The following is a 25,099-nucleotide window of genomic DNA, read 5'->3' as shown; positions in this document are numbered from 1 at the left end:
AATAAAACCCCTCAACACGTGTACGTACCGAAATTGCCTATACATATCGCCGTGTTACAATACATACAAAGTTTATCTTATTCTTATACGCATAAATAATCTAAAATTTAACTCGTTACAGCCAATAAAAGTTACCACCAAAAACTTTTTCAAGACACTTATAAAAAGAAATCTTGAACACATTTATTATGTATGTCAATTTTTCACAAGTTTTATTGTCATTATTTAGAAACGCAAAATATGCAATTAATAATATATTATATTTAATATAATAGTTACAGAATAATAATGTCATTATCTTTTACATGGAATATAGTATATACTATAAATTTTCTATGGAAATGCTAGTTTAGATAAAAATATTTAGTTTTACCATTAGTACAGAATATTATTGTATGTATATTTTTTTTCTAAGGGAAATTCGAACCTAATTAAGTATTTTTTTTTTAGACCGTAGATGATACAAGAAAAACAAATTTATTACTTTTAGGTACAATGATATAAAGTTTTTTTTCTTATAATATTAGATTTTTCTTTGTTAAAGTTTATATTATAAAATAATAGTACAATATTATCTTGCAGTGTGCTCAACATCGAGACAATAATATAACCTGTACACAACTTACACAATACTCAAACAAGAATTTATTGCTGTTAATAAACAAACATTTTTTTTAAATTTCATATAAGCTATTTATGACTTACTTTTTTATACTCTGATCTGAGCGATGACTGTATTGATCTTTCAATGATGAGTGTTTTAATGTTTTTATTTGTGTTAACATGATAAGTAGTCGAAAAGGTTCCGAGAAAACATGAATTTTAATACAAATGGGTTTTTGACAAAATCAATTTTAGTTTTAAGTGTTAGGTACTTTAAAACAAATGACCGTAAATATACATGACATTTTCACTGAATGTTTATATTAGCATTTTATATGCGCCAATTCATTTGAAAATATTTTGACTCAGATTAAACTATTTATTAGTATATACAATTTTTAATTAATATTAGTTGTTTTAAAATAATTGTCGACAAAAAAATTTTTGTTCCGTCAAAAAAATGCAGGATTTCTCATAAGCTGTTGTTGGTGAAAAAAAAATTGAGTTTAAATCCCCCTAATAATATTTTACGAGTGTCTGAATTTCAAATTTTAACAAACACATAAAATGACAGGAGCAGGTAAATTTTTTAAGTAAGAAATTCATTAACATTTTCTATTAAAATCTAAGATTTGAAATATAATATAATATTCCTTATAAGTTTGTCAAACTCAATCGATAAAAAAAAATGTCTGCTAGAAAGTTAAATTAAATTTTTAAAAGCATTTGAATTTCAAATTTTTACAATATTGGATATTCACATACAACGATTTTCCTATTTTGTTGGAGTTCAATTCAATTAACAAATTCAATAACTAAAGATATTTAGAATTTTCATCAAATGTTAATTTCACTATTTCCTATACTAAATTATTTTGACTTGTTTTGAGCTGTTTATTATGGCATTTTCAGTTTTATTGTTATTATCATTTTAGATTCTGAGCGGAGTATAGCCTATACCGATAATATTAATTAAAACTAGTGGCTGAGTATTAGTTGAAATAATATAAGTATAATGTATAAGTATATTATAAAATATCTTAGACCAACAAATTGTCTCGTTTAGAATTGTATACTATGATATAATGTCATTGAATTAAAACTTAATACCATCCATTATAGTGACCCATTTTGTAACTACTATATAGCAGAGCGCCACTTACTTACCGCTTTTTTTTAAACATTATACATTTATAACTAATGGAATAATGTTGGTGTGTTCTTCAAATAAGACAAACTGATGTTTTAAGTTTAAACATATTACTCACACACTATATTAAACAATAAAGTATGAGTTTTGTCTGTTATACCATGTGTTTATTTTCATAAATAATTACGTTACTTTAAAAAAAAAAAAACTGAATTTACTCATTAAATCTGAAAAGATTTTAAAAGGTATATTATTGGATGTCTAAGCTAAAATCCGTATCTAAGACACTAAGGATTTCGATAAATAGGCAATAACAATAACTGAATTTATTATATGGTTTAATGGAGTTAAGTTTATTATAATATTTTAGGTGTTTAAACAACATTTAAAAAAATATATATATATATATATATATATAGCATTTGTCTAAATTTTCGAGTTTATTCCATTTGTTATTTTGAAAATAACTAACTTTATGGTAATTCATAAAAGCGAGACATATTCAACTTACTAAAATATTAAGTTTCATATTTTGTAGACATTTTACCATGATAAATTGTATCGTTTAAAAAATAAAACTGTAATTATTTAATTATTTTTTATAGAACGTTATTAACGATTAATTTATCCCGAAAAAATACTTCATTTCATTTATATAATACATTATTAGTATCAGTATCAGTTATAGTGGATACACTAGTGACATCATTTTTTGTAGTTAAGCCTTTAAGCACGATATTGTGGTGAATTAATTTTAAACGACAACACATGATTCCTTTTCAATGACATAGTTAAATTAGTGCTCACATTGTAATGTGAATCAATAATGTATTGTAATAAGTCTTAATTATGTAAAAATGTTAATGTTGAATTACACATCTGGGACACAACACTGCTGCGGTGATGAAAACATTTCATTTCATCACGTGGAGCAAAACAAGTTGCTACCTACCTACGCATTTTGTATAAGTTTTGAGAGATGATACAAATACGACTGTACATGTATACACATAACACGTAGAAAGCTGCTGTGTTACCTATTTATAAACGCATCAAATAGCTAGCGCACTGTAGTGCTGCCCGTAAAATTTCCGACACAACGAGTGGTTCGTTGCGATGCGGTGCGGCGCGATGCAGGTGGTTGAAGTCGTCGTTGTTGACGCTGTCACGAAAACCGAAACGGTGAGAAACTTCCCACCCAAGAGCACAACTCCACCTCTTTAATGAGACACGGTTGCACCACGTAATGACAAAACTAATAGTTGCGGTCAAACCATAATGTATACAATATCGTCGCGTTCAATAATACAATGCGGAAGTGGCGAATTTCAAACTCTTTCCGGCACACAAACTATTATTAAAAGCGCGACCGGATTTGCTTTAACACGATCATCCGAATTAGTTTTTTTTGCGGTACGCGTCACGTATAACACAACGCGTAATCAATGCAACCAGCAAAACGTAAGCCCGTGTAAAATCTAAAATTATTTATCGCACGTATTTTTGCTATGGACCCGACGCACTGACCAAAATATACGAGTTGCACGTTTAATAAAATAAACCTGTGGATTATTTTATTTATTGTTTAACAATTCCTAAATCGTGTATTTTTAAATTCAATAAGTAGGAGGCTTCTGGTGCCCCTCTCTGTCAAACACACCTTCCCCCGCGTAGTATTCATTTAATGGATATAGGATAAAATACCATTTTAAATCCATCACTGCAGTCCCCTACCGTTCGCAATCCAGTGATTGGAAATCCGGTACGTCGATAGTCGTCCTTAAAAATTTAACAGCAGTTTTATGGGTTAGTTTTATAAACGTTGTTGATCTGCACACGGTCGAGGTAAGAAAACGTGAAACATTTATTGAGCAAACGGTAAATGTATTTTATTCACAGTGTTATCCACAATGTAACCGGTGTCACAAACAGATGTAGCAATTTTGATACCTATATCATTAAGTACCTATTATCAGAGTACACAAAATATTAATTTAAGGTCAATAGTTTTTCTACGTTATTCGTTTTTCAGAAGGTTGTTAAATTTCTTAATTTAGAGCATGATCACTATCTAAGAACTAATAATAAAACAAAAACCACTTAATACATTTTATAATTTAAAATATTGTATTTTATTATTGTATTTATAAAATTCAAATATATAAAATTAATTAGTAATTTGTAAAAAAGAATAACGAGTGTAAGAAAGTATTTGTTTTCGACTTTTGAAGACCATGCTGGGCGATAAACTAGTAACGGTTTAGGTCAAAAGAAAATTATATGAAATTTATAAATATAACAATATATAATATTATTAAATTCACGCGAATAAACTATATAATATCATATTGAAAACTTTTGTTAAGACGTGAAGAGCATTGTTAATGTCGTTACTGTGCACCGTTTTCGTAGGAAAATTTTTCTCGTTGTTATAATAAATTATTAAATTTTTTTTCTGCATTTTTACAAACTATTATTTAGTCAGTAGTTATAAACGATTTATAATTACTAAGATTTTAATATTTATATCAATATCATAACTGAACTATTTAAATTTGATTCTGAAATAATAGAATAAAAATTTCTGGCATTGATGATACTTTGTAATTTAAGGTGTAATATAATTTCCAACAGAAAATAAATAGTGTTCTGAATATGACGTATTTATTCTTATTTATATCTCCGACTTATAGATATTTTGAATACTATTAGAAACGTGTTATTTATTGGTCAAGATGTATTTATGGTTTAACCGATACTCATAAATTACAGTCGCAAAAGAAACCACTAATCTCTGGAAACCCTCCAAGTTATAATAATTACTCCAGTGAGTAAGGTATGATGAAAAGGACAAGTGAAAAACTACAGTAATTGACTGGAAACCTCTTGAATCATTGAATCAATAATAAGGTACAAAACTAATTTACCAAAAAGGATTATATAAGCTATCACATGTTTAATCATCTTTTACTTACCCCTCTCTCACACACGCATACACATTAATATGTATTTATATGTCTGTGTATGTGTATGTGGCAGAAACACGAGTGTCCGTTTATGAACAGGGCAGGATTTCATTGTTACATGCACAAAAGATTCTGTTCAATCCATAATCTCACACTACCATTGAACATTATGTAACTATGAAACTCTCTCTATATATATATATATTATTTTAGTCGATCTCTATAAAATTCCACCGTCTATATTCTATAATATTGTACGTTAAGGATGAGTATTTCACAATGAAAGACGTTATAGCTTACAAAGGAGACGACTACCAACTTTTAATGGTTTAAAAAGGAAAAGAAAGTTTTTATATACGTATAATAGTGTGGAAAATGTACCGTAAGTATACATAATATATAATAGTTGATTAATTTAAATTACTTACATTATTTTTTTACAGCTGGACATACATTAAATTTACTAGCAGAGAGATTAATTGAAATAACATAATATACTACCCATGATTGTCAAAGACTGGCGCCGATGGCAATGCAGTTATTGTCACTTATATGGTTAACAATGGAGCAAATCATCTTTTTGGCTGGTAATTTTTAAAATGTCATTCTAATTTAACATATTGCCTCGGCCAAAATATTATCAATAGTGCATTAAATAAAAATTTCGTATTTAATTTATAGATATACACAAAGTTAATAATAATATTATAGGTATCGTATGTTTAGTAATATACTACATTCACGTATTATACAGAATACATTTTCCTCATTTTAAACAAAAATAATATGAATAGATAATTTTTTATGAATGGCTTATTCCTCAGAAATAAATTTTATTTTATTTGTGAATCTCTGTAACATGCCAGTAACCAAAGTGATTCTCAAAAACAGTTGTTTTCTGATAAAAATAATTTATTTTATAATAATTTATTATGACATGTAAGTGGGAACTATTATTACGACTAGATAATTCATTAATAGTACACACAAAATTAATACTATGTAAATTTAATATTATACTATATAAATGTAATACTAATATTATATTACTTATTTCATCTATAATTGAAAATAAACTATATTGGAGTTATAAGTTTAAAGAATTTGCCAGCTATTTACAAAGAAAATTATTAAAATAAGTCATTCATCATTTAAATTGTATTATATCAATAACAGTATAATAATACATACTTAATAAATTACATGTGCATGTGCCTCTATCACACAATTATTTGTTAGTGCTCAGCCAGTTCCATTTGTAGTCTTCAAATTATGTAAAATTATTCATATTCAAAATGCAAGTATGCTTACTTGACTTATGTTTGCTTTACTGTGTGTAAACACGATTTAAACGAAGTGAAAAACAAATTAACTAGGTATTGTTATTTTTTATTTATATTTTTTCCTGTAATTAATTAACACAAAGAGACATTTTATGATAAATAACGCTCATTTTTTTGTCATTATTTTATGAATGTTAAAAAATCTAAAAACATTCTTTAAAGATTAATAGCTTTTAGCTATAAACTATTATGTAGCTATAATGGTGGACAATAAATTAAAATTTAGTAGAACTACACAAAATTATATTTTAGTGTTTTACCTTCGATGGCCAATTTCATGAGTCTGATATCGAACATTTATTGTATAATTACTTATCACACTTATAAATGCATATTGTATACATAAACTGTGTCATCAATTTAAAATCGAAATTTCTTTCACGTAGATCACCTTTATTAATTCAGAATGATTCACATGAATCAAATTGTTATTTTTCGATAAATATGATTTTAGAAAAATATTTATAGGGGATAAAAAAATGATTTATTTATTAATTAATATTGTGCTTGTGAACTAAAATGTAAGAATAAAAAAAAATTGACAGAACATAAAATAATATTTCATAATTTTATAATTTTTAAACTTCAGTCACCAATGGTGCTTCGTCGTAACATTTTAAAATTAAACTTGGGTATATTAAATTATTTATACATTAAACACTATTTGATCACCAAAGACAAAGCTTCTAGTATAAATATGGTAGAATGTGAGCACACTACATAACACATTATGAATCTCATGGTCTATCATATCAAATTTTGAATTCATACTTTTCCATGAGCGCCAATACATTTATTCATATTTTATGTTCAGTGCTCATTTATTTAGGAATGTAAATAAACACTTGAATGGTTTTTATTCATTTTTTCAGATGATAATTTAATGATAATAAATTCGTTTAATAGCTGCAACAATTATAATATTATTATACTATAAATAGGTAATATAACTAATAGCTATTATTGAGAGTATTTAAATCATCTTCTAAGTAAAAAAAAAAAAAATATTTGGAATTAACGTTATACAAAAATATATACTTATGGTGTACATACATTAAATTCAAATATACTTTAGAATTTTATTTATAACGATTAAGATAAATTGACACTATAAAATATAGGTAGTAAATGTATATATGATTTTACAATAATATAAAATAAATTTTCAAACAAAATAATATCATTAGATTAATTTTATAAATTTTAATCGGATGTCGATTTATTTATCCGAGTACCTATTATTTAGTACATAGGCTATTAAAGATATATTATAAACATCAAAATATGTTAATGCATTGTATTGCAATGTTACGCCATCATTAAAATCAGTTAAGTTCGGATGAAAATATTTATAGAATACAAACAGATTGGTTTCCTTCCACTGTCAGATTTAATGGTAATCATAAGAAACAATACAATTAATTTTACGATCAACAAAACATTGCACTATCATGGTATACTCTGACTGTTAATTGTTAAACATGTAACTTGCATCATTTTAGTTTAAAAATATTAATTCAATTTAAATTCTGGCTGTTGATAAATATTATACAAAGGGAGACGTTTAAAACATTTTAGTTTCATAATCAGTATATGTCATAATTATTAATTGAGTACGTTATATTATTTATTTCATTGTGTATGAACATTATGAACACTCATTATGATTACAATTATTTTCTTAGCATGCAAGTGCAACATGAGGAAAATGTATAAACAGACTAATAGTTGTCAAGAAAATTCAACGAAATAAATATGTCTTAACAACAATCCATCTACCTATAGGACATTGGTACTAACTATTTAAATTAAAAATATAACAAGGTACCAATAACAGACAACAGTATAGTTAGTGTTTTGAATTCTCGCTGTTTTAATTAATTCATCCAATGTTTAGGGATTGACGTATTTTAATTTAAATTACATAAAAGCTATACTGAGCACTAATAAAATATTAGGAAAAGAATATTTAAGATACCGTACCTTTAAAATGTTATGCAAATTTTAACGTAAGCGACTTCAATCGAGTTTTCGTTTTATCTTGATTGACGACAGTCCGTTTATAAACATATATAATATTATGACATAAGAATAACATCGGAGCCACAACGAGTCGGGCGTATATCGATTCCGCCGATTTTATATCGATTATTATAGGCTATTGACTCCGCCGGCTACTGTTAATATTATTTACATATTAATTCCGCCGGCTACTGTTTATCCCGCCCTTGTAATTTGTAAATGTATTTTTAAAATTACAGTCCTACATAATATACTTTATTATATATAAATTATATATACAATGATAATAATTGTATACTAATTAAAACTAAAATGTATAATCTAATTAATTCGTGTATGTGAATATTTTATAAAATGTATAGTCTAATTTGTATAAAATAATAAAAATAAAACGAGTCAATATAGGTATTTTATTTTATTCCGTACGTATTGCTATAAATCGTATATTTCCTATATATTACCGATTCTGACTGAAATCTTATCTTTAGATATGATATATCTTAATATCTATATTTATATATTTTATATTGTTAAAATGTGGACTTAACAATCTTTTCGTATTACTTCTCTGCTAGTTACTATTTTACTAATCAGTATTGATCTAGTTAACGAAATTGCTCCATCACGTTTTATTTTAATATTTTATCATTTATTCACACTTTTTAATTTTTAACTATACAATTATTACTATTATCATTTTATACAATTTAGACTATATTATACGTTTTAATATTTTATAATATATTCACATACACGAATTAATTAGAATATACATTTTATTTTTTAATTATACAATTATTATTATTATTTTTTTTTTATTATGTACTATATAAAATACATATACAAGGGGGGGGATAAACAGTGTCTGGCGGAATCAATATGTAAATAATATTAACAGTAGCCGGCGGAATTAATAGTCGGCGGAATCGATATGTAGATATTTTAAACAGTAGCCGGCGGAATCGATACAAACCTTTTTTCTAAACAGGTAGTTTCGGCGGAATCAATAATTCCCCCAACGTTATCATCGCAGACACATTATTGTTAATATATATTTAATAAACAGTTCTTATCATCGATTATCGCACACCGTTAAAATACCGAGTCACGGGACATAATGCTTGTGATAATAATATTATATTTTAATAGGATTTATGGAAGTATTTATACTCACGATGTTACCAAAATTAATTTTTTAAATTTAAATTGTTCATTGTCACGTTATCATAAGAAATGATAGCAGTATTGACTCGATAATAATAGTAATATAAAAACAGATGCTACTACAACCATAAATTAACACCTTTATGGCTTACACGTCACAATGGCCTATATTATTTGCAGTTTCATAAACAATATTAAGTTCTATAAAATATTACCAGAACTACAGGGACGGATGACCATAAAAGTATCATAGGTAGAATGATATTATTTGTCGGTTTCATACATTCATAATACAGTATTTTTACTACTGGTTTTTTTCAAACATTTTGTACATTTTCTTTAAAACCCAGTATTTTCCAATAACTGCGTAGGTTAATATAGGTTATTATTGTGTACCTACTGTATACAAGAGTACGTGGCATAGTGAATAATTATTTTTCTCGTCCTTTTTTAGACTTATGATTACAGTGAATACCACAATATTGAACAGACTGAAAACATTGAGGTGATCTACTATCAGTACTCGCCACTTGGTAATATAAAGAAGTACCAGAATACATTTTATTGATTTTTCTCTTCAATATCACAATACTACAGGAGCACAATGCCATGACCTATATTAGTCATATTATAGAGTGAATGTAAGTTTCAATACAATAACTATATTAGTTAAAAATACATACTAGGCCTGTTGATTCCCACACGTTTGAAAATAATATAATACATAAATTCCTACACAGATGTTAGAATATTAATTATAAAGATTCATAGAATTGTCTAGAAAAATTAAAAGCTCGTACTTTGGCTTAATAATGTACAAAGTTATTATACTTGAATACAAAAATAGTATACTTTATACAAAAAAAAATATCATAATATTACATTTTACATTCATAACGATGTAAAAATCAAAATTTAATTACCATATTTCACAGGTAAGAATATTTTCTAAATGGCCTAGTAAGTAGCCTAAGTCTAAGTAAGAAATAAACCTAACAAAATTAAACGTAATAATATTATCTGGTTGTACAATGGGACAGGACTTACCGATGGAACGGCGGGAGGAGGCAACATGGGCACCATGTGTAGGTATGTGCGCTGACCATGTCGATCGCGATCCGGTGACGGAGTGTGCTGCTGCTGTTGATGTTGCTGCAACCGGCGCGGTGACAGTACGACCCTGTCGTGTTGTGCGGCCGCAGCCATCATCGGGATCCACATCGGCCGCAGCTGTGTACGCGCCGCATCCGCAACTGCTCAAATCGTGTCCGCCATGACACCACCGCGAGTTCGTAGTGGACGCCGCCCAAACACCTACCGAACGTTTATCATTATAATAATAATAATGACAATATATAATAATGGCAATAATTATCATATAGATTATGACGTTTTTTGATGGGGTGAACTTTCGGAGTGAAAACTATTTAACACTAAACATGATTAAGAAAAAACAATGATTTATTTTTATTTTAAATAATCATTTTATGGTAAGTTTTTTTAAAATTTATTTCACAATCGAAAATTGAATCGTTTTCTTTAAAACTGTACCTATGCATAAACATCAAATGTTTTACAATAATCATTTACAGTTTTGATGACCTCATATTAAATTTATTTTTCAATAAATCAAACATATTGTATCCAAATAACGTGTTTATAAAACAGACAAACAAGAAGCTGGGATATCAAATAATATCATATCGGAAGCTCTCCATCCAGATACCATAGAGTCAAATGATGAACTTTTTAATTGAATCCAATGTTATAAATAGTGTATAATCTGTTCTTGTTTATATAATATGTAAATACTAGATTCTTAAAAATTGTTAATCTTAAACTCCTTAAGCCAATGGCCATAGACACCAAGGCTTATTTATTTAAATTAAATATATTTTATGCATCAATGTTTTTACGAAAATATAATACTACCACATTGTAAAATACATGTCTAATCGATACTTTTAATAACTATCTTCAGTCATATTACAACCATGACAGCTCTAAGAAAAAAAAATATATTCGTTTTCATTTAAAGGGAATGTTGTTCGATTTTTTCTTAGGCCTTAACTATAATAAGTACATAGTAAATATCAGTTAAGTTAAGATTCAGTAATAATATGTCTCGACGATCACCTTATTTCTGTCTTATTTGGAATGTAAGTATTCTGTCTGAAAAAATTGACATTAAGTCAGCAAAAGTTTCATATACGTCTTTAGAAAAATCAGGTGGTTTAAATATTTTATTTTTTATTAACTACATGGATCTATCGATTTTGAATGTGAATAATAACATCACCTTGAGATAATTATTAAAAAATAATTGTTATGTGCAAATTGTAATACAAATATGTAATTATTTTATCAAACGACCTGCAGTTTACAGAGTTAGCTTTATTTAAATTTTTCAACAGTTGAATAATTAATTTCTATTAAGCATTCAAATAGAAGTTTTATGTACATTTTAAATCATTGGCAGGAGGTGGCTATAGAGTAGCATATCTTGTATAACAGGTGGTAGAGAATTTACGAGGACAAACTTGGCCAGTCACTTATTATGTATACCTATATTATATGTGTACCTTTTTTAATCACTTCCAATATTTTTTAATAGTTGCCCATGGAAGGAATTATATGAATTTTGACTACACACTACGTATAATATATGCATACAGCTTAAACATTGATGGCTTTATTTTATCTAGCTTTATTATAGCCTACCTTAATATTAACCAATGTTGTTAAAAAAAATAAGAGTAAAGTTCACTGTGCAAAAGCGAAGAACTCTAATATTTAATCATGGTAGAAAAATTAGATTGATGCTCTTGCATTTTACTGTTACTTTAGGTCTAGTGTATATATTTTGCACACCTAAAAATATTATATCTCTTGTTTAAAACTAAAATAGGTCCCCTGTTAAAAGTTTGTCAACTGTTATTAATTTGTTTTCATTCATATATTATAATAATATTATAATACATATTTTAAAAATTGAAAATTCGAGTCAAAAACCATTTGTATTAAGTGGCTGTGCCGTTTTACGAACATTAACCAACAATTTTTTATGTACAAAACAACAATAAAATATATTGAGCTTTTTGACCACGTGAAAATACAAGTTTACCAGTGTGATGTTCCTTATGAAATATGGACAGAAATAAGTACCTAAATCAAGGGACAAGAGATCGTTGAAAATAAGTCATTATAAACAAAAATCTATAAAAAACAAAATAAAAAAAATGTTTAATTACATGACACGTTTAAAAATTATATATCTATAGGTATAATATTAAAGGTACATATTTTTTTTTTAAATTATCAAAAAGTTTTTAAAAAACTATGTTTCCAGGAAAAAAATTTAATTCGCTATTTCGATTATTATAAATTTTATATTGGAATTTTCACTATTTTTATGACCCATCTTACCTCAACTATGGTCGATGATGGGAAAATATTCTTGTCTTACTAATAAAATAAATAACTTCGATTTCATACATTGTTGAGATGGGTATAACACGTTTCTATTAGAAGTGTGCTTATCACATACTCAATGCCCACCAATATCCATTTCCATCATTTGATAGGTTGACCGATTCAAAATTTCTTAATGAATTATATATACTATTAATATACATGTATATGTGCAACAATTCCTTTTAAACTTTACCTAAATGTTTGTTTTAGATTTTGTGAAATGTTCCCAAATAAGAAAATATGGACAATGTTGTATTAATGTTGTATTGTAACAATTGGTGGAAAAAAAAATTAATTAAACTTATAGTTGAAAATGACTGACGTTTTATATTACTTCACAGTAGACGAGTTGTTTGAAGTAATTTACACGGCACATTTGGCAGTAGGTCATGGTGGTAGAAATAGGATGATGGCTATGTTAAAAACAAAATATTGTAATGTGACAACGGAAACAGTTATGGCATATTTAGGCTTATGTAGTTATTGTCAAGTAAACCTATCGAATCCAAAAGAGGACTTGTGACAAAACCAATTCTACATTCTGCATTCAATTCAAGGTTATCATCATTTACCACCAGATTTAGTAAATTACCTCAATGACCTGGAAAAAATGTAAATTTGAGTTTAAAATGTGTTTTTTTACATCATTTACCATTTACCTACATAATCAAAACATTTTGGTAAATGACATCATTCCCCGATCAATGACGTCATTTACCAATTGTCGACATTCACCGTAACATATTATATATATATATATATAATATTGATTTATTTTTTACTGACTATATTAGAATGTAATGAATGTATCCGTTCGACTCACGAATTCAGTCTGTTTTAATTGTTCCGGGACGGAGTTCTTATTATTGCTTAATTATTTTTACTACAAAAAAATAATTGTAATTTTGTCAATGTATTAATTAAAAAGTATAATGTTTTACTGTTTTTTAATATTTTATTATTTTAAATTAGCAGTTAGGTGTGAATTTTACTGTTTTTTTTATTTCCCGCTAAAAAAAAATCATAACCTAAAATAAATAGTATCACAAATTAATTTAAGAAAAAAATTGAATGGGTACTTCACGTATTAATGATGTATAAAAATAGTCATGGAATCGGTTATTGGAATCTCATTTGGTGAACACAGGTATGGTTTAAAAGGAAAAAGTTCATATTTGATAAAAACGTCCGTCATGTCTATCGTAATAATATTTATAGTATTGATTGAAATATAACAAAATATTTTTTGTACCTCCCCAGAAAAAAAAATAAAGATACCTACCACCTTATCGTGCAAAGGTATCGCGTCATGCGGATAGGTCGATTGTTATTTCGACATAAATTTCATCGGACGAGGCATAAATTGGCCACGTAGATAACACACATATAGGTAGTAGGTACCTATATATAAGAATCCATGGTAGTGTCGTGTATATAATTTATTATGTTTCATGGAGAGTAAATCACATGGTTTACGTATATACCCACCACATGCCACTTTGGAGGCGATCGACTTAAATAATAATAATAATAATAGTAATACGCATTTGGGAAAACGCGCACATTATAGTTTTTCAATAAACATTTCTCTCAGACTTTCGCGCTATACCTATAATATAATATTGATAACCTATATACAAACTACAAATACTTGCATATTATCATACTGTGCATCATTTGTGTTTCAAGTTTCAGGTATGGTTATTGGTTATTATTTTGATTTCGATTCTTCGTCGCATATGAATAAATCAATAAAATAAACTATAATAGTATAATTTTCTTTAATGAAAAAATTACGGTACAGTGACGTTTAACAATATATACTATATAGCAATGTTAAAACAATAGGTACATTATTGCTTTCATGTAGGCATATACTATATATATATATAGGCATATAGCATGTTCAGTATAATATATTTGCAAATTTACAAGTGTTATACCATACTTGAAAATTATAATATAACATATATTCCACTTGACGTTTGTAAATAAAATGAAAATATTATTTTATTTTTTACGAATACTAAAGAAAAATGAATTAATTTTGAATTCAAAATTTCAAAATATAGATTTTATATTACTCTACGCTGAATATTTATTCTTCAACATTATATTCGAATTGTATTATAGCTTCAACTTGTTATTATAGAAGCAGCACATGATAATTTATAAACACACTACGTTGTGAGTCATGTGTACACGTATATTTCTCATATATTTATTTTAATGTTTTTGTTTTCTAAATGAATTTTATAATATGCCATTCATAAATGCTTTATTTCAAACAAAAATAATAAAACTATTTCAGTACTAAACATTGGACAATAAATATTATTTGTTATTTTTTTTTTTTATATAGATAATCTAGAAATATTTAAATCGCCAATATTAAGAACCCGAGTTAAATTTTTCAAACACTTATTACATTTTTATCAATGTTAATTACTATGCTGACATAAATCATTACGCGATTCTGAATGACAGAAAGCACGATTGTATGACAAATAATACGAGTTGTCTTTGATTTGAAAATGATCAACAAAATTAAACAATACTAGTATTTTATCATGACTGCATGGGTCAAAATATTATAATAACTGTTTTGGAATCCTTAGAAAACCAAATTGGCATTTCTATGATAGAACAAAAATTCTTGGTTTTCCTCGAACAAAAAGCAATTTTGGATTCTTCATTAAATGTGATTAGATTACACTACTTGAATACAAATGCTGATAAAATATACTAAATAGGCATTCATATGAAATGTATATTTTAATACATTATTTTAGTACATATTCGAAAAATAAACTAATCCTAAAATAAAACATATTATTATTTTGAATAAACGTTTCACAAATTCGCAGCAATATTATTTTTCACATAAGACTAGGAAGTACTTGAATCCATAGTAGTAAATTTGAAATTCCACCACAGCTTAAGAGTTTTATTACTTTTCGTAATTTAACTGTTCGGTCTTTTATAATTTTGTGAAGTTCTAGTGAAATAAGTCTGTCAGAGCTTTAGAAGTGATGGATATGTTGAAATAAAATAAAAAAGGAATTATAATCAATGCGTGGTGTAGACAAATGAGGTTAGATCTCATTCGTATAAAAAAAAGTTTGAATCGTCACAGGACATTCCTTTTAAACTGTGTTAATGATTTTAAAACAAGTATACTCGAAAATTTCAAAAAATCAAAATTGTATTATACCTATTAAGAAAGACATTTTTTTTTTTTTAATGGCGGTTAGTATGATTGGTGTATTGACCTATAATATATACAAGGTACATATTATGTATTTGTGGTTTGAAAAAAATAAAGCTACAGGTTGACTATTTCGTATTTTTAATTTAAAACGTAATTTAACACTAAATATTCCTAATTTATGCAAGCTGAAAAATACATATAGTTAAATTACATAAATTGAATTCACGATACTTCAAAATAAATTTGAAAGAAGGCAAACACATTATGTAATAATATGTAGTAATCGTTTCCATGGTAGTAAGCAATTAATTTGCGATTTATTGTCAAGTAGCTCGTTTATCGCATTAATATTATTATTACTTACCCAAGATGAATAATACATGTCCATAATATAATGAGCAAAACAAAAATGTAATTTGACTAATGATTATACATTGCTATTCAACTCATTTGTATAAAACAATTTTTCTATTTTACACAGCATTGAGGCATTAATAGATTATACTATGACTGATAGCGACCAATCAAAATGCATGCCCGCATAATATTATAGTACTACGTATGTTACATTCATTATGGTGAAATACAAAAACTAATTATTTTATAATAGAACATAAACGTTTGTTAAATATTATATAATTTACGTAAAATGTAAACAATACCTTAATTTTAAATATAATAGCATAATATAATGCTATTTAATCGTTGAGCATTCATCTTCGTAAAATGTAAGTAACGTTTATTTAAGAATTAATAACTTTTTAACTGTCTATTGATTTAATTGACCAATTAATTTTTTATACATTTAGTGATTCAGTTGTGAAAAAATTATAATATTATTATTAAACTGCTCATATATAATGAACACTCGGAGAAAGTAATGCTAAAAATGTAGAATTATTGGCGCCAACAATATGGTTTTTAGCACATTTAAAACGTATACATAGTCTAGCATATTTTCTAAAAAAGAATAAATATATATATATTTTTTAAATGGGTCATTACAATGCATTAAATTTTGTACTCGTTATCTGATACAAAAAAAAATATATATATAAATGAATAATATCTTGAATGATTGATTATAAATCATTTGCATCATCACTATTTAAAAAAATATAAAACACAAATACTAAAATTACATTAAGATCAAATATAAATATGAATACATAAAATATATTTTATACATATATTACACGCTATATTATATATATTTATATATTATTTAATAAAAAATTATATTATATTATGTACACTAGATATCCATCGTGAAAATGTTTTTACATAAACTGTAATAATATTACTGAGAAATTGATTATTATATAAGATACTAATATATTATACATATGTCTCCAGGATACGAAGTAAATAAAGCAGGATGGTGATTTTTAATTGTTTATTTGACAAAAATTAGAATAATATAGTAATAACTGATGGTTATAAATTGTTAATACTATATTAAAATACAGCAGGAATGAAATATTAAATAGTCATAAAGTTTTAAGTAAGGAAGAATAATTTAATTGGTTGACATAGTATTATATGTAGTATGAATATTCTCAAGAATTTCATATATTACGGTTTTCTGTTGACCATAATATTATATTTATTATTTATACTGAACTATTGTCATAAAAAAGTTATTAAAGTCATTCAAAATTGAAGTATACGACTGAAGACTTTATTTAATCAATATCTTCTGAGACCGAAGTAACAAATCTTTCAAAAAATATCGTTTCGATTTCAAAAACAAATATTTATTCTTCTTATAGGAACTTTAATATCATAAGGTTATTGACATTCCCGTTTCTCAATTTACAATTTTCAACACGTAATTGAGATGAATTTTGATCAAGATAAGAAATATATGAAACTGTGATTTTTAAGATTCTCTATTCAGGGAGGTATTGTCATAAAAAAAAAAAAACTAAATAAAATCAAGAACAATAAATTTGGTCATTGTTTGCTTTGATATAAGGTCCTGAGGGTCTTTTTGTATTATTGTTGTGTATATTAGTTTGCTGTTATAGTTTTTGGTAGTGTTTTTTTTTATTAAATAAAAATGGTCAAAATATAGTTCACCAACACATTTATCAATATAAATATTAAAATATATTGTTGGATTGGTTTTCTTTATAAATTTAAATGATTGTAAACAAAGAGCTACTATCTTAAATTTAATTGTAGACACTGAAATTCTACACTATATAGTCATTTTTGATTATTAAATGTATTCCTAACAAAAAGGTATTATAAGTAATGACAGAAACGATTTTTTTTTTTTTAATTTTCTATCTAAATATAAATAAAATATAATTATAATAAAAATAACATAATATTTCATGTTAAAACAGCCTAAAATCAAAATATTAATGTTATATTAATATAGTGTAACATATTAGAACATTACATTTTTCTGGATTGCAATTTGCATATAATTACATCTATATCATGATAAAAATATTAAATAAGTATTAAAAAAGTAACAACGTTCGACATAGGTAGGTTTATTTATATTGGATTTGATTCTATAATAATATTTTGGTTGGTAAAATTATGTGTACAATGATATGTCTAGGTACAAAAAAAGCATTGTTTCCGTTAGACTAGTTACGCCACCACTAACAAGTCACATCATATCGTTATCGACATACCCGCATGGTTGGTCTTATAGTTACGCACCAGTAATAAATAATACATAATATGAATCGTCATTGACCTGTTTTATTTATTAGGCACTTTTTTTTTATCCCACATCGTTTTTTTGGTAAATACGCTTACCTATAAATAAAAAGCCGGTTAGTGAGTAACGCTCTGATGTATATTATGTGTTTAGAGAGTCACTGTAATAGTATAACGGATGTGTCAAATTAAATTCTGTGGAATAAAATTGTGTGTACGAAAAACGATTCTGAGCAAAGACAGTTAGACTATAATATTACTAAGCGGATCTTATGAAATAATTGTGTTTAAAAGATCTATTTTACTATATAATAGGCATTATAGTTCTATTGTAAGTTAAGTTATTTGCTATCCAAAAATTAACTTTTAAAATGTATGTAGGTGTATAAAATATAATAATATAATATACTCTAAAAATGTCAAGTGCTCACGAATAATATTTTTAAATAACAACAACAATACTATTAAAAATAACTGTATTTTTTTGATTTCATTGTTACGGAATAAACTATTTGCGTGTAACCTAGTATTAAATTTTTAATACTTAGCTACAAAAGTTGAACATTTTATACACTTTTTACAATAAAATAATTTATAAGTTTTTAATTTAATAGATATCCTTAAGATTTAGATTTTAAATGCTTATAAAAAAAATATCAAATCTATGTATTTATACCTAATATTATTCAACTGCAATTGTAAATGTTTATCAGTAGATGTATATTAAATTTTCAAGTTTTTTGATTTTGACTCAACGAACAAATTGCTAAAACTAGTCAAAATATTTTGAAAATGTTATGTAGTAGGTAGGTATAGTAAACGATAAAATAATTATAATTATGATGTAAATTTCTAGTTTCTAAAGATTTCGTTTTTTGATTTTAAATTATAAAATAATAAAATCACTCAAATATGTGAAATTAATGAATACCAGTGTTGTACGAATTTGAACTTTAAACGCTCATAATAACAATCGAATTTAATTTTCTTGTAGATATCTTTTTTTTTCTTTTTTTTTATAAAGGTAGATATAAATAAATTAAATAGAATAGAATAGATTTATAAATGTATCTACATTTGAAAACTACTGGGGATTTTAACCTCTCGAATGCATCAACTAGATACAATTTCCTACTAGAAAATATAGTTAAATAGAAAATATAAGCTAAAAGACTGAAATATTATTTCGACTACTTATTATGAACACATACAAAAATAAAATAATAATAACAATAATAAACGACATTGTAAAATCAATACATTCATTGCTCCACTTAGAATCTAAAATTGGTAATAATAATAACACCAATTATAACTTTTTTATACTGAGCTCATTCTGATGTAGAATCGATTTGGATTATTCTTTAATATTTGACAAGAGTAATATTTATTTACATATAAATAATATATAACTGTGAATTTTCTTATAAATTGTTTAACTTCTGTTGCTAATAACAGCATGTTTTAATGCTCAATAGTTTTTATTTAGTTAATATTAATAAATTATTTGAATAATACAACTTCATAATAATATTGTAATTTGCAAAGTCAAATAATATTTGATCTTATGATTTTATTACAGTCGCAAATACTAGTGAACTTATTATAAAACACTTGTATTGTTGTATAATATTCGCATAATGCAAAGACTAATAAAGCGTTGAAACAATATTGCTACCAGAAGGGTGTTTTAGTTTTATTATATACTATCTCTGACCGTAAAAACATTTATAGCTATAATGAACATATTGTTTAACTTGTTTAGAGCAGAGTAGTACTCACTATTCACTTAAAATCTCACAAAACAATAATCTAATTCACATAAACATTCGTTATTTTATATCATTTGTTTAAAATTATTGTTTTGTGTTATTTGAACTTATTCGAAAATTTGATTGGTTAAAGTACTGAAGTATGATGGTAAACGTTATTTGTTTTAATAAAAATCAAATCATGTTACATTTATATCTTAAATATATAATTTCTAATAGGTACATTTTTTTGTTGATTATACCTATCGAAAATTCGATGTAAAATATCACCACATTTTATCAATTAACTTGTCTTGATTATAATAAACTAATTTAAAATTTACCTTAATACATAATATTTTTTTGTATCAAGATTATTTTGATATTTTGATCAAACTATAGGACTTAAAATAGCAAAAATTATAATAATTACTCAATTTTTTTTTCCGTCAAAGTTATTTGTAAAAATGTAATAATCTCATGTCAAAGTAACATAATAAAGTATATATGTTTTTCAGTACAATATAAGACATTTATCACAATGCAATTTTAAAAAAGTTAGCTTAAGATTTCTGATCTTGTTATAAATAGGTAGTCATTAATGGATAGTATAAAAATTTGTTTTCCTAAATTTATTTATTCGTATTGAACGATATGTGATTTATTTAAAAATAGATCTTCTATACCGTACCGTTATCATCAATATAACAAAATATGTCTCGTATTGTTTAAAATAGTTAGGTAATACAATTCTGATATTTACGTAAAATATCAGAATTTGGAAGAATAAAATTGGGTTCTTTTTCTAAATTCGTTTGTTGGTCAAAGCCTGTAAGTCTCCATATACAACATATATACTTAAGGAAGGGGAAAGAATGAATAATGGATAGAATGAGTGGAAACCCATTGTCTAGCACTATTCATAGATAGAATGGATGAAAAAAAAAGTAGTATAGTCGTTAAACATTTTATGAACAGACAAATGTAGTCACTATTCTAAGAGACTTTACTCCATTTTCCAATCCCTTTGAGTCTAATAAACCGCTTTTCACAGGACCGTAGTCCGTAGATTATTACACGAAATGTTTAAGAAAATTGTACGATAGCTACACAATGCAAAAAGCATGAAACAACCACTCGGTCTGGATTGACTATACATTTATCAGATGTATTGTCTCTTTAACAAAACTCATGCCTAGTTTTTTTTTTTTTTTTTAATTTATATTATCAAAAGAAAAAAAGATCAAAAATCAAATACTTTTTTCATATATAATATTTATATACAGTGCAAACTCTTTACAACGAATCTCGTTAAAACGAAAAACTCTATATTACGTAAATAACATTAAGTTAGCTTATAACATAAGTTAACTTATAATGGTTGGTTTGATTTAAAACCTATTAATTACTCTCTATTACGAAAACTGTCAATAACGAAATAAATCAAATGGTCCCTTCAGATTCGTTATAGAGAGTATTCACTGTATATAATTTTCGTAAAATCAAATTGTATATTTAAACCAACAATATTTATCTATTATTATAGAAATATTGCAAACAAAATAAAATCACCATATCACGATTATACAGTTGAAGTATAATAACATAAAATTGCTAAAATATAATAGCATGTTATAATATTACAAGTTATGGATAATATGATCTATTTTAATTTTTAACTAAAAATCATAGAAATATAGTGAGTTAGACATACCTACCTACTTACATCTTACTTAAAAATAAAATATTTTTATATGTCTAGAAATTTTTGATGCACGATCTGTTGCATGATAATAATAATTTATAATATTGTTATTCATTTAACCCAAAATAGTTATTTTATTTTACACTAACCAAGTATAAAATAATTACCTTGCATTATTATATGAGAATACGTTTTGTGAACTTACAAACATATTGCACCTAAACGTCATACACATATTTACATACCATAATAACTACATACCAACTACCCTTCTCATTTAGTTTGTATAAACGATGTTATTGTTACATTCAAACTCACACAAAACGATAACACGTGAAAATCATTGACTATAATAAAAGTAAATAGTCGCCAGTGATGGAAATAAGCAATCATGTTTTCAAAGTTTAAAAAGTTGAGAACCCTTAAAAAAAGGGATTTTCCAATATAACAAAAACGCGTAGGGCTACTCTTACTTTATGCATAGTTATTTAAGATTCTGAGCAGAGCAACTAAGTTATTGCTTTTATTACGGTGATATTTATATGTTTTTTTGAATGTCCGAAAACAATTATACGCGTTAAATGTCCCAAACATATTGTATGTATAATATGCCAATATGTAATGTTTGGAATCTATATATTTTTTTTACAATATCTACGTCAGAGAATGAAACTTTGGGTTGACAAATTATTTTATTCCAACGGCATAATAAATAACTTTCCTTTTTGAATCGTACTTCGGTTGTGACGTTTCACCGCATTTGAATTTAAACTGGTATACATCGCGTTTATATAATGTTGCATTGCCTAAGTAAAATCTCAGTATGTGGCTTATCCTCCAAATAACATTATATCTCATCACTAGTGTTCATTGTTTGGGCAGCCTTTTGTTGCCGTTGTTTACGTACAAACAAACCGAACATATTAATTAATTTATATTTTGTTTACAGAAAAATATATAAAAACATAATAAATTGTGACAGACTTCTGGTGAATTGGACTATTTTTATGTGCAGTGAAAGTAAACACAGTATTCCTAATAATGTTAATTCATATTTTACAAGATACCGAAAATAGCATAATTATAGTGAAACTTTTAATAAGCAAATAACTATATTTATTTAAACTCAGTTTAATCAATTTGATACGTCAATTACTTGCTTCATCTTTTTAATAATTTAATAACACACATTTCGCTTTAATAGGTTTGTTAAATTCAGAAACGTTAGAAAATCTCATTATGAAGACTAAATAGTAGTTTGTGGCAAGTTAAATCGTCTGTTCATATTTAATTGTACGTAGCGTTGAGAACGTCTTGTTAATTGTTATAAATACATGATGGCATTTTTTTAGTTTTTATTTGTAATTAAAAGGAAAAAAGTTTAGATAACAAACACAACAAATGTAAAAAAAATTCAGAAAAAAAAGTTTCATCCCATAATGTTACTAAAATTAATGATTTTGAATGCATATCTTCAAATTAATTAATATTATTCATTTTTTTATTTTTATTATTATTATTATTATTTATAAATCAAGTCAAAAATACTAATTATGAAATGAATACATTCGAATACTTACGTACAAAAATATAATAATTGATATTATATATTTATATAGTAATTAAATAATAATCACTAACCATTGGTATACAATGTAATATACACATAGCTTTTCAATTAGTATTCGATTTTTGTATAGTTTTATAAACACTTCATAATTTCAATTAACTTTGATAAGAATTACCATCGTTTATTTTTAAATTATAATAAGCGAGGTGATTAATTTAACAAAAAATATTATTTGTTTGCTATAGTTTTTTAAAAACTTTTCTTCTATTTTGAATTAAAAAATATACATTTTTTATTTCAGATTCCAAACCAATATATTATTTGGAGTATTTATTTCTATCAAAATTAAGTTGAGGACAAGTAGTTTTATAGTTATAAGTAGGTATTCAAAGTTTAGACTAACTGAGTATTACATAAAATTTTTTCTAGATGACCGCCTGTACCTATATTACTCCACTAAACTTTAAATATTTAAAAGTTATAACCTTATAACTCATAAACTTCTCGTCCATAATAATTTGATTTTAGATTCTGAGCGGAGCGATGAATGTATTGATCTTACCATGATGTGTGTTTTTTTTTTTTGTGTCTGTCATCAGGTTTTGGGGCAGTAAAAATGCTTCAATTTTGACTTCAGTACCTCGTTCGATCAAAAAATGAATGTAGTTGGTACTTTGGGGGGTCAAAAGTAAAAAATTCTTAATACTTTTCTAAATAATCGAGAAAAACAAACTAAAAATTAAGGGAAAAACGGGAAATTTTACGCACACTCATTTTTCGACAAAATTGATTTTGGTTTTTGATGTAACTTTAAAACGAATGACTATAGATACATGAAATTTTCACCGAATGTTTTATAAGTATATTCTATCCACCATGCAATTTTCAAACATTTTCGACTTAAGTTGAACTATTCATAGGCATTTGAAATTTTCGACCATTATTAGTTTTTTTTTAAATAATATCGATAAAAATTTATTTGTTAGGCAGAAAAACTTGAAAATTTAATACAAGGCTCTTAACATATTGTTACAATAGCAGTTGAAAAATAAAATAAATTCATAGTCACAATTTTTTTTTATAAGCATTCAAAATTTAAATTTTGACAAAATACGTAAAAATCATGAAAATTCACAATCTATTTTAAGCTAGAAATTCATAAAAAATTTCCTTTTTATATCTAAGATTTCAAAATTTAATACATGGTTCCTATCATATTTTTACAATAGCATTTGAAAAATAAAAGAAATGCGTAGTCATATTTTTTTTTTACAAGCATTCAAAGTTTGAATTTTGACAACATAATATGTAAAAATCACGAAAATCCGCAAATTATTTCAAACTAGAAATTCATAAAAAATTTTCTTTTTAAATCTAAGATTTGAAAATTTTTAATAATCTATAATATATCCTAGACAGATAAACCGTCTTCACTCAGAATCGTTTTTCGTATACAAT

The 25,099-nt window shown here is 25.7% G+C and overlaps 1 protein-coding gene and 1 long non-coding RNA gene across 4 annotated transcripts in view; one reads left to right on the top strand and one right to left on the bottom strand.

Annotated features, from left to right (window-relative positions):
• CngA (Cyclic nucleotide-gated ion channel subunit A) overlaps positions 1–25,099 on the bottom strand; it is a 187,432-nt gene that overhangs the window by 118,031 nt on the left and 44,302 nt on the right. For all 3 annotated transcript variants that reach the window (XM_089223064.1, XM_089223066.1, XM_089223065.1), the window contains exon 2: positions 10,296–10,562. In XM_089223064.1, the coding sequence (XP_089079190.1) occupies positions 10,296–10,469 (174 nt within the window). In that variant the 5' untranslated portion in view covers positions 10,470–10,562. The remainder of the gene's footprint in view (positions 1–10,295; positions 10,563–25,099) is intronic.
• On the top strand, positions 4,809–9,929 carry LOC149057349 (uncharacterized). The gene is made up of 3 exons (XR_016190872.1): positions 4,809–5,101; positions 5,163–5,306; positions 9,703–9,929. It is a non-coding gene; the product is annotated as an uncharacterized LOC149057349 (long non-coding RNA).

This window comes from Diuraphis noxia, unplaced genomic scaffold (genome assembly GCF_037042655.1).
Source record: "Diuraphis noxia isolate RWA-SAM2 unplaced genomic scaffold, SU_Dnox_SAM2 contig0003, whole genome shotgun sequence".
In the NCBI taxonomy this organism is placed as follows: Eukaryota; Metazoa; Arthropoda; class Insecta; order Hemiptera; family Aphididae; genus Diuraphis; species Diuraphis noxia.
This window is presented reverse-complemented; position numbering and strand designations above follow the sequence as displayed.